Source organism: Pteropus alecto, unplaced genomic scaffold, assembly GCF_000325575.1.
Source record: "Pteropus alecto unplaced genomic scaffold, ASM32557v1 scaffold109, whole genome shotgun sequence".
Lineage (NCBI taxonomy): Eukaryota > Metazoa > Chordata > Mammalia > Chiroptera > Pteropodidae > Pteropus > Pteropus alecto.
Genome location: NW_006494608.1, coordinates 9,977,020 through 9,990,523, shown reverse-complemented (window position 1 = coordinate 9,990,523; position 13,504 = coordinate 9,977,020). Strand labels below are relative to the sequence as shown.

At 40.0% G+C, this 13,504-nt stretch overlaps 1 protein-coding gene across 2 annotated transcripts in view; it reads right to left on the bottom strand.

Moving 5' to 3' along the window:
* Nucleotides 1–13,504, bottom strand: part of RELN (reelin) — a 457,821-nt gene that overhangs the window by 105,840 nt on the left and 338,477 nt on the right. For both annotated transcript variants that reach the window (XM_006925407.2, XM_025041934.1), the window contains exons 22-24: nt 13,072–13,184; nt 4,330–4,467; nt 3,272–3,458 (exon numbers count right to left, since the gene is read on the bottom strand). In XM_006925407.2, the coding sequence (XP_006925469.1) occupies nt 3,272–3,458; nt 4,330–4,467; nt 13,072–13,184 (438 nt within the window). The remainder of the gene's footprint in view (nt 1–3,271; nt 3,459–4,329; nt 4,468–13,071; nt 13,185–13,504) is intronic.

Below are 13,504 nucleotides of genomic sequence, written 5' to 3'. Positions count from 1 at the left end.
AATCAGTATACTTTGCCATAGTTCCAGAAAGCTCCATGGAAGCAGCACAATTTGAGCAGGACACTGCAAGGTTTATATGGATGCACAGACAATGAAAGGCCTAATTGGTAGGCAGTAGAGACAAAGCAAAGACGGAAACTGGCAGAATGTGAGATGATGAGGAGACCTTGTTTGGGGCAGAGGGCTCATGTTTGGAAAAATAAAATAAGTTATGTAGTCAGGGCAGCAGTTTTGGAGATCGTCTGGAACATTTGTGCTGGAAGATTGACAGGACAGAAGCATGTTTTTAGATAAATTAAACTCGGGTGGTTGGCAAAAGGTCTAAGGAATTCTTCCTTTGGGTTATTGCCTCTTTTCTAGCTCAATCATGCTGGCTGGTGGAGGCTGCCAAACTGTGAATACATCTCTACCAAAAGAGTGAGTACGTGACTCTGGCTATGCCAATCATAGTACACCATTCCCGAGGACACTGTGATTGGCCAAGCAGAAACCTTCTCTAGATTTTCTAATGGAGCTGCTTAGAAAGCTCTGTGGCCATGGTTCTACTCTCATAATGATAACTGACCTGAAAACAAAGTCTACTCACAAGGAGAGAGTTCTGTGAGCTTTGAGTTTCAGGTTCCAGTTATCTCTGAGATCAGTTTTATCTAAGCCCTCCCTGTGTTTTGATTATATGAACCAAATTTCCTCTTTTTTTTGGCTTAAGCTAGTTTCTCTTACTTAGAATTCAAAGATGTGACTAAGAGGAAAAAAAGTAAGGAAAAAAAAAAGATCCTTACATATTTTGGCAAAAATTTAGGGAGAAAGCTGGATTGGGCGAGGAAAAGAATAATTTTACTTTTGAAATGCTGATTTTAAGTTAGTAGCATGGCATATATAGGGAAACAGTCAATGATAACAATTTATAATTTAGTCTCATGAGATGTAATTATAATAGCTAACACTTATTGAGCTATTTCTATGTTCCCGACACTATTCTTTATACTTGCATTAACTCACTTAATCCTCCCAACATCTCACTTTACAGTCAAGAAAACTGAGGTACGCAAAGATGTTATAACTGCAATATGAACCAATTAATAAGCTTTGGAGCCCGCATATAAACCCAGGTAGTTTGACTCCAGAGATCATCATCAATTAAGTGTAAGGAATAGTGATATGTAACTTTATATGTTTAAACTATCTGTGTGTATGCACACGTTTACTGGGATGTTTATGTACATATTGGTTAAGGATTCATAGGCTTTTTTTTAAACTGATGCTTAAGGGAGACATAATTTTCCCATTTCTGCACAATTATACAGTGTTTCTGGATCTATGCAATGTATATTGGTCATATCCATTTGACCAGTGTATTGACTATTATCTCTAACAATAATGACCCGGGGACCTCCAATTTCAATGGATAGCAAATATTAAATGGAATCCATCCCTGATTTTCTATCATTCTCTATCGTGTTTACCTGCTGATTCTTTGTTCTACACCTGCATCAAAACAAAACCGGAACCTATTTTTGCACGTGCATAAATTAACTTGTTTTGGATTTTTTGCGCTAACAGATTCCCCAATATATTTGCCCTATGGCACATCTCCTACACCTGTGTACTTGTTACATGATCAAGAGTGGAATATTTCAGTTGTCCTAGAATTGGTGGCTCTTGTCCTTGCTGAAAGAAGTGGTGTTAAGCACCCCATATTATAAAGAGAGCTGCCAATAATTGGGGTTAGATATGTTGCTAAGGTTGTAGAATAGGAACTGTTTCCCTTCTAATTCTTTTGAAGATAATATGAAGAGATGACTTGGAGGAGGGAGGAAGAAAAGAATGTCCTGCCTAGTCTGCAGAATGGAGGTGGTTCCCCCTCCCCCATCCCTAACCAAGCAACATGGGTTAGCAGTGTTCCAAGAGAATCTGTCTTAGAGATTCTGGCTGGCACCTCAGTCCCTAGTTGGCGTCCATTGACCTGTCTGCCTAACCAGGTGCTGCCACTGAGGAAGCTGAACACTGCAAGAAAAACTTCTATGCAATCTCTGTTATAAACTTTATGTTTGTGCACCCCAAATTCATATGCTGAAAGCCTAACTCTCAAAGGAATGGTATTAGGAGGTGGGGCCTTGGCAGGTAATTAAGTTATTGGGTGGAACCCTTATGATAGGATTAATGCCCTTATAGGAAGAGACATGAGACAGCCTGTTTTTTATTTCTCTCCTCTTTCCACCGTGTGAGGACATAAAGAGAAGACGGTATCTGCAAACCAGGAAGTGGGTCCTTACTAGACACCAAATCTGCTGGTGTCTTGATCTTGGACTTCTCAGCTTTCAAAGTTGTGAGAAATGAATGTTTGCCATTTAAGCCACACAACGATATTTTTAATGGTATTTTATATATGGTATTTTTGTTACAGTAGCCTGAGTTAACTAAGATAGTCCTGCAACAGCAGATGCCACCAGCAGCCACCAAATTGAGCCAAAATTGGACCAAAGATGTTTGCCCACTATGGAGAGCTGACCAGTTCCCTAGGAACAGCTCTGCACGCCCTCATCCCCATTATTCCTCCTTCCCCCAATCATATTCTTGAGATTAACTGATTGACAAATTTAATAAACACAGTACTTTCTATGTGTTAGGCACTGTTACATGATTCATAAGTATACTAATGCATTTAATCTGCATAATAACCCTAATAAGGTAGACACTCTTATTATCTCCACTTTACAGATGAAGAAACCAAGTCATAGAGAGAGGTTAAGGAATTTGCTCCAAGTCATACAGCTGGAAGTAGCAGAATCAGACTGAAGCAGATAGTCCGATTACAGCTGCTGCTCTTAATCTTTAAGCTCCACCACCTTCACCCCCACTCACACCCACATGCTCACATACCCTCCAAAGGCTGGGGTGAGAAGAGACTAAGACCCTGCCTCACTCAAAGACCCCCAAAGCCTGGCTGGCCCTAGAGGAAAGGAAAGCAATGAGATTTAAATCAGGTACAAGAGGGACAGCATTTTTAAACTGGCTTAACCTGGATTTGTAGTACCGCAAAACAATCATAAAACTATAAACGTTTCCCAGATGTAGTTAAGGGATAGGAATTTCATAAAGCTCAGTTCGAAACAAGAAATGTGGGGAAAACTAAAACCATCTCATATTTGTACCTTCTAAGTTCAGACTGCTCCATAAATTAGTCACACATTCCAATAGCCATTGCCCTGATCATTATTCCCATATCTTAGTCACAACACAGTCATCACTTATCCCCAGCTCTTAGTCATACCTTGCTGAAATACAGAGATGATCCAGAAGAGATGACCCCACACCCTTGCTCTGGTTTTACAATTTCTCCCCCAATAACTTCTTGCCAGTCTGACTCCCAACCATTCTGATTTTCAAAATCTGACATAATCGTAGAAGGAAGAGCAGCTTCTGGTTGGCATTCAGTGCCTTGATACCGCTGGTCACACCTATGAGAGAGGATGCCAAGTAACAAGTCACAGTCTCATCTGTGCGCATCCTGGCCCTGCGACCTGTAACATTTTCAGTGTCTCCCTTCTGCTCTAGACTTAGCATTCATGTGTCTAGAGTCTACAGTGTTAATCTACAGTATATGATAGAAACAACCTTCAGTTTTTCACATTGCAAAAAAAAAAAAATCCTTTCTTAAAAGAAATAGTGCTGTAATAGTAGAATTGAGGCATTAGTATTATGAAGAATATGGGTGTGTGCATAAGTGCATGGCAGGTGACGGGGGAGGGAGGATAGTGGGATTTTCTTGTAGCCTTAAAAAGTCACATATAAATGTTTGTTCAACCAACATGTAACTCTGGCCACATTTTAAAGTTCCTCTTTCTGATTAAATTACATCTTTTTTCAAATCTTTAAGTATTCAAGTGTGTTTCTTTCTCATCCTCATTAGTGATAATCACCATCTCCCCTTGTATACAATCTTGAGCTTCTGGAGAAGTGGGGTAGGAGAGTGTGCAGCAACTGTTTGACTAATGCTTTAAGACTGACAGGGGAAAAAAGGGAAACAATCGTAAGGCTCTTTTAACTACCCAATAGGACTTTCGGGTTAATTAATAAATTCTGAAAATAAACCCAAGAGCCCTTGCCTTGAGGTTAGATTTTGAAGTTTAGAATATATGGCTTTACACTAATTTAAATGCAACAATATCTTTCATATCTAAAATAAGAACAGAAAGGAGGCTCATTTTCTTGTGGCTATTTCATTATTTATCAGTCTATCCATATAACTCTGATGATGACTGCTGTAGGATCCCTACAAACACAAATCCTGGGAAGCAGAGGATCCATCACACTTTCTGACGCCGGTACCTGCACATGCCGTGGTCACATGAGCCATGCCCATTGCACATGTTTGGGCACTGCTGTCCGATGTAGATGCTGTCTAAAGCCCACTCATCTTGGGCTGTGTAATAGCTCTGACTCCAACGGAAGCGGGTGGCACCAGACCTAGAAGCAAGGTACAGTAATAAAAATGATATTTTAATTGACATGTGGTAGTATTAACAAAGAATGTCAGAGTTCAAAATCTTTCATGTAACTAACTTTCTGAAACATATTTAGCTGCCAGTTATTTTTTTAGTAGTTTAATTTCAACTATTATCCAACTCAAAATTCATGAAGAAAAGTTAAAAAGAAATTTGCTTATTTTGTATATGCCTCAATCTTAATTTGAGACATTTTAAAGAATAACAAAATATCAGATTTTTTTGTTGTTGCACAGAGATTTGATGTTAGGAAAAGTAAGAAAGAATATTTAATAAAAATAAAGATATATACTAAACAGCCTCTCTTTCACAAATGAAAATGTGAGGTATTTAACTGAGAGTAATACAATTTCTTACAATAAAGACATCAGTAGTTATTGGAAGATTTTTAGTTCTCGATATGAAATGAAAGTTTTGTTTGCAGGTATTTTTGGGGGGTTGAGAAAACATACTACAATGTACTATATCGCAAGTGAGAACATCTGGGTGCTAAACTTAGCTTATTATTTCTGAAACACTAACTTGCTTAGGTTTCATGGACAAGCTGATGTTTAGTGGAGATAAAAAGTTGAACAATCCATTACACATAAAGAAATATTTGAGACCTTGATTCATCTAAACCAGATATAAAGTCAAAAGAAGAGGATAATTTGAGAGTAATGTCAAGGTTTCCATTCACTGACAATCACAAGAAATTGTTTTAAAATCATATCATATTTTTCATCTCTAGGAATTTTCGGGGATCCATTATTAGTTCTTTTTGGTCAAAGTGCAAAACAAAAGAAAACAAAAAGGATTTGCAGAATTAACGTGAATACTCAGTTCCATTGGTTAAACTCTTCCCAAGTACACTATCTGCAGATACACTTGATCTTAACAGCTCTAAATGATCCATTAAAATCTACTGCATCAATCACCCACATATTAAATACTTGCTAAGTACATAATAGATTGTTAAAATCCAGTCTTATTGTTTGTTTACCAATGACCTGTGGCTAATAGGTTACATTTTCATTCCTAGTAGGATAATTCCATATTCATTGAGGTATGTCCAGTAGACATAAGTTTGCTGCATATCAGAGCTCATCATGGTACATACAGTAAGAGAGATACACTTCCTCTATGGGAATAGTTTATATTTGTAACATAACAGCCAATACAATTTTCATAGTCCCATTAAGAAATAGTTTTTAGAAAAGCCTCCTATAAAAGTAAGTATATTGTTTTTAGAGCATAGAGCCTTACGGAAAAGAAGTAGACTCAGATTCATGCACCAGTGTCATGACAAGGAGGGATGACTATATTCTTTTAAGATTGATTATAATCTGAGTCAAGTCTAGGGCCACAGGTGTCTAGACTGTGAGCTCTTTTGGGTACAGGGATATTTTTGTCTCAGTAGTTTGCACAGGAACAGAATAAAGTAGGTGTACAAAAAAATCCACTAACAAATGAGTCAGTGAATGGATGGACAGGCCAGGAAAGGGCAGACTGTTTTTGACTTCTGTAGGTAATAAAGAATATTCTAAGAGTTAGGAGACCCAACCCCCAGGACCCAGGCTGTGCAATTTATCAGCTGTGTGACCTTTAGTGAGAAATTTAAGCCTTCAGGGGCTTCTAGTTTCTCACTTCTCAAATAAAGGGATTGGGCAAACTGATTTCTAAGATCCCTTCCAGCTTATGAATTTAATGATTGCTTTGGTGGTTTGTTGACTAAGGTGATAGCTTATTTTCTTTACAGTCACATGCCTACATGAAAACTATGGCATATATTTTGAAGTTTTGATATATCAAACACTAAAATAGGGTTGGAAGTTTTCAGAAACTTGTCCTAGATTTCCCAGTTTATTTATGCTTCTAAACAGTCACATGTAGACACATTCTAAATTCTTTTTCTAAGTCAACTAATCCTTATATGCATCATATGAACTCCTGAAAAAGATATTTCCTTAAAATAAAAATCTTAAAGTGAATTATCCAATTTAAAAATACAATCTACAATTTAATTATCTGATGTTAATTAACAGAAAAGGAAGCAAAAAGAGGTTGAATATTGGCTTCATTTTTAGTGAGAAAAAAAATTTGTTGTGTGAGCAATCTCCAGCTGCTCACATGTGAGAACACAAGGTGTGATCTCACTGATTCGCAGCTGCATCACTGCTAAATATTGCCCTCAATACAAATATTTAATTTGCCAATTCTCCTCTCTCTCTCTCTCTCTCTCTCTCTCTCTCTCTCTCTCTCTCCCCTCCCTCCCTCCTTCCCTCTTCCCCCTCCCCTCCTTCTCCCTTTCCCTCTAATAAGTGTTCATAAGAGAAAACTCCTGTACACTTTGAATTGAGTCTAAAAGTGAGACCATGGCTGTGTGGCTCATGAAATGAAATTGATTTGCATTTAAAATCTAAACTCTGGATTCCCCAAAGCAACAAAACTTGCCAGTCTTTTCTTTATTTGATTTCCCCTCTCCCATGTAAACTTCTAGACTAAAATAAAGTGGCATTGAGTCATCTCTTGATAGTTAGGTAACCTGAGAAATCAAGGTAAATAAAGGCTGACTAAATTATATTTTCCACCTTCAGAGTTAACCATAATTACATTTACCCAATTATTCTGAAATTCAGTCATTAGGTGTTGATTTGTTTATGAAGTCAGCAACTGACAGCTGTTCGCGTTTCATTAGGCCCTGTTCTTATGTAAATGTCTCTCATAAAAACAAAATTAATTTTCATTGGGTTTCATTTTCATTCATTAATTTTCAAATACTCAGTTCATATACAATAAAATTTCTCTAAGCAGGTGTACATATTAAATATTTCCATTCTAAGATGTCCTATCTAGGATATTTTCCAAAGTTAATAGATCTTTAATAATGCAGGAACCATATTTGCTTATATGCTTTCAACTTATAGTTGCATGTGCTTGAATCAAAATAACTGAACAAAGATGCAGCCAAAAGACAACTATCAGGCCAGTAGAAACAGAGGCCTGGAGCTGAGAAAGCCAGCATTAGCTAGAGGTGCAGGTAGAGGTAAGGTCAGCATGGCCAAGGATCATTAAAACATGGCACTAACTAGGTGTCCAGTCAAGATAGCGGAGTAGGAAAATGTCGTGCTTGCCTCATCTCATGACCACAACAAAATTACAAGTAAACCTAAGAACAACCATCACTGAGAATTACCTGAAGTCTGGCTGAACAGAAGTCCTACAACTAAGGACATACAGAAGAAGCCACCTCCAGACCAGTGGCTCCAGGGGCCCAGATACAAAATGAGCTGGTCCCACACCAGCATGTGGTGGTGAAAAAGTGGGAAGGATATCCCAGCTGTGGAGGATCCCCTAGGAGAATCAAGGGGTTCCAGCCAACACCAGGCTCACAAGCCCAGGTTTCCAGTGCCAGGAAGAGAAGCCTCCACAATATCTGGCTGTAAAAACCAGGGGAGACTATGGCTGAGACAAAAGGTGGCTGGAATTTCTCTTAAAGGGCCCACACATGACTAACTTGCTGATGGACTCACTCGCTCTGAGCTCCAACACTGGGGCAACAGCTTGAAAGGTGCCAGAAACGTATCAGGAGGAACTGAGCTGTCTGGCTTAAAGGCGAGGGCTGGAGGAGCAGCTTTCTCCCAGACAGAGCGCTGGTAGAATCCATCGTTCCTTTGTTGAACCCTCCCACTCCCTACGTGCAGACACAGGCAGTTGTGATATCTGAATAGCCATCAACCTGGCTAACACCAGTTGCCCTGCCTTGGTGATTCCCTAATACCCGTCTGCTCCCAACTTGTAGGACCACCCAAGCTGCTTCCAGAAGCTTTTCCATACAAATGACTTGTCTTGGCTCATGAAGTGAACTTTCCTTAAATCTCTCAAAGGTTCACAAAACCTGAATAAGCAGCATCTGGCCTCAGCATGCCCTGTACTGCTTGCTGAGCAGCCCCAAGAAGAGCACTAGTGGCAACTGGCCTCAGTTCCTGGCTTGGCCTCTTGAGGCACCTCTAAGCCCAACATAGATGGTGGCCATCCGTGGATTCTTTGGTGACTCTTGCCAGGAGGCCCCGGAAACAGCACAGGCTGTGCCTGAACTTGGCCTGTGGCAGAGCACCCCCCACGAGGCTCTGGAGCCAGTAGAAACAGTGGGTGGCTTCAACCTGAGCTGGAGCATTACCATAGGTGTATTTGAAGACAACACACCTAAAGGGCAGACTGGGCAGGCACCAGAGCCCTCTTAAAGCAAAACTTACTCTGTAGGGTCAGACCCTAACTGGCCAACCTTCACGACCAATCAGCCCAAGGGTCAACCCCTCCCCTTGATGTGCAAACAACAACCAAGGTTCAGCTATAACAGGAAGGAACACACAACCCACATAAGGGACACACCTGCAGTACCTGGCTCAGGGAGACTGCGGCACTGGGCCCCACAGGACACCTACTACATAAGGCCACTCTACTAAGACTGGGAGACTTAGCAGCAGGGAGAAAGCCAAAATGGGGAGACAGAAAAAAATGTCCCAAATGAAAGAACAGAATAAAGCTGCAGAACTAGAACTAAACAAAATGGAGACAAGCAATCTACTGGATGTAGAGTTCAAAACACTGCTTATAAGGATACTTAGGGGAAGAGTAGAGGAACTCAGTGAGAACTTTAACAAAGAGGTAGATAAAAATGGAGATGGAAAACATAAAAAAAACTGTTCAGAAATGCAGAGTGCAATAACTGAAATGAAGAATACATTAGAGGGAATCAACAGTAGGTTAGATGAAGCAGAGGATCAAATTAGTGATTGAGAAGATAAGGTAGCAGAAAACACCCAATCAGAACAGCAACAAGAAAAAAGAACCTGAAGCTGAGGATAGTTTAAGGGGCCTCTGGGTCAACATCAAAGTACCAACATTTACATCATACCAGAAGGAGAAGTAGAGAGCAAAACTTTGAAAACCTATTTGAATAAATAATGACAGAAAACTTTCCTAACTTGGCAAAGAAAGTAGGCATATAAGCCCAGGAAGCGCAGAGAGTTCCAACCAAGACAAACCCAAAGAGGCCCACACCAAGATACATCATAATTAAAATGACAAAGGTTAAACACAAAGAGAGATCTTAAAAGCAGCAAGAGAAAAGCAGTTAGTTGCCTACAAGGGAGCTCCCGTAAGATTGATAGCTGATTCTCACCAGAAACTTTGCAGGCCAGAAGGGATTGGCATGAAATATTCAAAGTGATGAAAAGCAAAGACCTACAACCAAGATTACTCTACCCAGCAGAGCTATCGTTTAGAATTAAAGGACAGATACGGAGCTTCCCAGACAATAAAAAACTAAAGGAGTTCATCAACATCAAATTAGTATTACAAGAAATGTAAAGGGACTTCTTTAAGGAGAAAAAATAAAAAATATGAATAATGCAATGGCAATAACTACATATCTATCAACGGTTATTTCAAACGTAAAAATGTGAAATGCTCCAATCAAAATAATGGCTAAATGAATAAGAAAACAAGACCTTTATGCATGCTGCCTACAACAGACTCACTTCAGATTGAAAGACACACAGACTGAGTAAAGGGATGTAAAAAGATATTTCATGAAAATGAAAATAAAAAAATCTGGGGTAGCAATACTAATACCAGTCACAACAGACTTTAAAACAAAGGCTATAACAAGAGACAAAGTAGGACCTAGTAATTCCATTTCTGGGTATTTATCCAAAAAACCCCAAATAGTAATTCAAAAAGACATATGAACCCCTACATTCATTGCAGCATTATATACAATAGCCAAGGTATGGAGGCAACCTGGGTGTCCTTCAATGGATAAATGGATAAAGAAGAGGTGGCACATATATACAATAGAATATTACTCAGCCATAAAAAAAGAATAAAATCTTGCCATCTGCCACAACATGAATGGACCTAGAGGGTACTGTGCTGCTGAATGGAATAAGTCACACAGAGAAAATCAAATCCCATATGATTTCACTTACATGTGGAATCTAAAGAAAATAAACAAACAAAAGCAGAAATAAATTCATAGATACAGAGAACATTGTAATGGCTGCCAGATGGGAGAGAGTTTGGGGGATCGACGAAAAAAGGGAAAGGATTAAGGGCTTTGTTCTGTCCTTTCATTTGGGACATGTTTCTTTGTCTCCCCATTTTGGCTGTCTCTTTGTGTTTGTTTCTACATATTAGGCAGGACTCTTAAGTCTCTCAGTCTTAGTAGAGTAGGCTTATGTAGTAGGTGTCCTGTGGTGCATAGCGGCACAGTCTTCCCTGGTCGCCTGAGCCAGGTGCTGCAGGGATGTCTCTTGTGTGGGTTGTGTGTGCCCGCCTGTGGTACTTGAGCCTTAGTTGCTATTTGCATGTCAATAGCACAGATTGACCCTCAGGCTGATTGGCTATGAGAACTGGTTGGTGAAGCGCTGACCCTACAGAGCAGGATTCACTTTAGCAGAGCACTGGTGCCTGCTCAGTCTGCCCTTTAGGTATGTTGTTCTCAAATGCAGCCTTGGGTGGGGCTCCGGCTCAGGTTGAAACCACTTACTGTCGATGCTGGCCCCGGGGCCTAGTGGGAGGGGCCCTGCCATAGGCCAAGTTCCACTGTAGCCTGTGTCCTTCCCAGGGCCACCAAGCAATCCACAGATGGCAGCCACCTGTGTTGGGCTTAGAGGTGCCTCAAGAGGCCAAGCCGGGAACCTAGGCCAGCTACCACTAGTGCCATGCCTGGGGCTGCTCAGCAAGCAGTACAGTGTATGCTGAGGCCAGATGTTGCTTGTTCAGGTTTTGTAAACCTTTGAGAGGTTTTAGGAAAGTCCACAGCATGAGTCAAGTCAGACTATTTATATGGAAAAGCCACTGGAGACGGCTTGGGTGGACCCACAAATTGGAAGGGGCAGGGTCTCAGAAAATCACCAGGGCAAGTTGACCAGTATTAGCCAGATGATGGAGACTCAGATGTGTCTGCACACTGGGAGTGGGGAGGGCTCAACAAAGGAACAAAGCCCTCTGATAGCATTTCTTTTTGGGGGAAAGCTGCCCCTTCAATCCTGTCTCTGAAGTCAGACAATTCAGTTCCTCCCTATATGTCCCTGGAGCTTTTTGAGCTGCTGCCCCAGTTCTGGAGCTCAGAGTGAGTGAGTCGAAATGCAGGCCCTTAAAGAGGAACATCTGCCACTCCCGTAGACCTCTATCTCACTCAGCCACAATCTCCATTGATTTTCACAGCCAGAATTTGTGGGGACTTCTTTTTTTAACACTTCAACCCAATATGGGGCTGGGATTCCTCACTACTCTGGGGGAAACCTCTGCAGCCGAGGTATCTCTCCCAATCCTCAACAGCTACACACATTTTTGGGACCAGCAGGTTTTGGGTCTGCCTGTCCTACTAGTCTTGAGGTGGCCTCTTACATATGTCCCCAGTTGTAGGACTTTTGTTCAGCCAGAACTCAGGCGACTCTCAATGATGGTTGTTCTGTAGTTGGGTTACAATTCTAATGTGGTTGTGAGAGGAGGTGAGCACACTATCTATCTACTGTGCCACCTTGACCGGAAGTCCCCAAACAAACTCTTTTTTAAAAATTAAAGTATAGGTGGCATACAATATTATATTTGTTTCAGGTGTGCACTGTAGTGATTCGATATTTATATATCTTACGATGTGATTACCAATCAAAGTCTATTAACCATCTGTTGTGGTGCAAAGTTTTCATGCCATTATTGACTATATTCCCCTTTACCTCTTTTCACCAAACAAAAACAGAACTTAGTTTCCTGCCCCAAATCCATTCTTTTTCCAGTCTTCCTTATGTTAGTGGTACTACCCTCCAACAATGTTTCCGGGCCTGGAATTTAGAAATTATTTGAGTCTTCGTTTTCTACTATAGCCCCTATCAAGTCCATCAGCAAACCCAATCTGATTAGTATGTATTTCACAAATGATGTCTTTTGTTATGTCTGCTACCATACTCCAAGCCACTTAAATCCCTAACTGGTCTTTCTGTATTCACTCTTGCTTCTACCATCCATTCCTCATACAGTGCTCAGAGTGATCAATCTAAAATGAAACCATGCAATATTTGGGAAGCAGTGCGCTTTTCTCTTTTACATTACGAAAGGTTTAACTTTCTCCCTAGTTACTGATGCTTCTGCTTCCTGGAGGGTGATTTTTGTTACTGAGGAATGTAAATAGGGTGGGGTGGGGGAGTGTATATTAAGCTTTTGAAATAAAAAGTAGGGCTTTGTAGCAAGAAAACAGCTTTCCAATCCAAACTATCTTGACATAGGAGTTTTTAGATTTCTGCATCATTCTCTTATATATGTCAAACCTAATGGAAAAGGCACATTGAGTTCTCCCATAAAAAGCTGGGGCAAAAAAGAGAGATTGGAAAAAGTTAGGACAGTGCAAAAACCAAATTTTCAAATATGCTCATTATAAAAGAAAGAACTGAGATTTTTGATGACAAAAAATATGAATGCATCTTGCTACTGTGCTTAATTAACTTTTCTTCATATTCAAGTCATGTTAATAGAGATAGTAAAAGTTAAGGTGACAGTCATTTCTAAAAATGTTGTCTCTCACCAAGTTTTCTGGGGAAGGAGCACTATGACTCGTCTCCACTGTGTGAACTCGCTGGCATGGTAAATACTTGCTGATGTAAATTCTTGACAACTTGGCATACTTGGAAGGCATTCCTAAAAGAGAGTGGGCAAAAATTAAACTCAGCTGTTTTCTCTACGGCAAAATGTCGACTCACTCACTTACGTGAAAAAGATCTTAGAGAAATCTAATGTCATAATCCTAACCATTTGGATGCAATCCATGATATTTCTTTCTGTGAAGGTAAAATGTTTGGGAAATAATTGAAACGAGATGTCACAATGGAATTAAATGTTTTCCAAATTTCACATGTAAAAATAAAAATAGATTAGGATCCATTTTTTTGACCTGTTATCATATATTCTTAATAAGATCTATCTACAGGTAAAGAGACTTAGAAAAGTACAGATGAAGA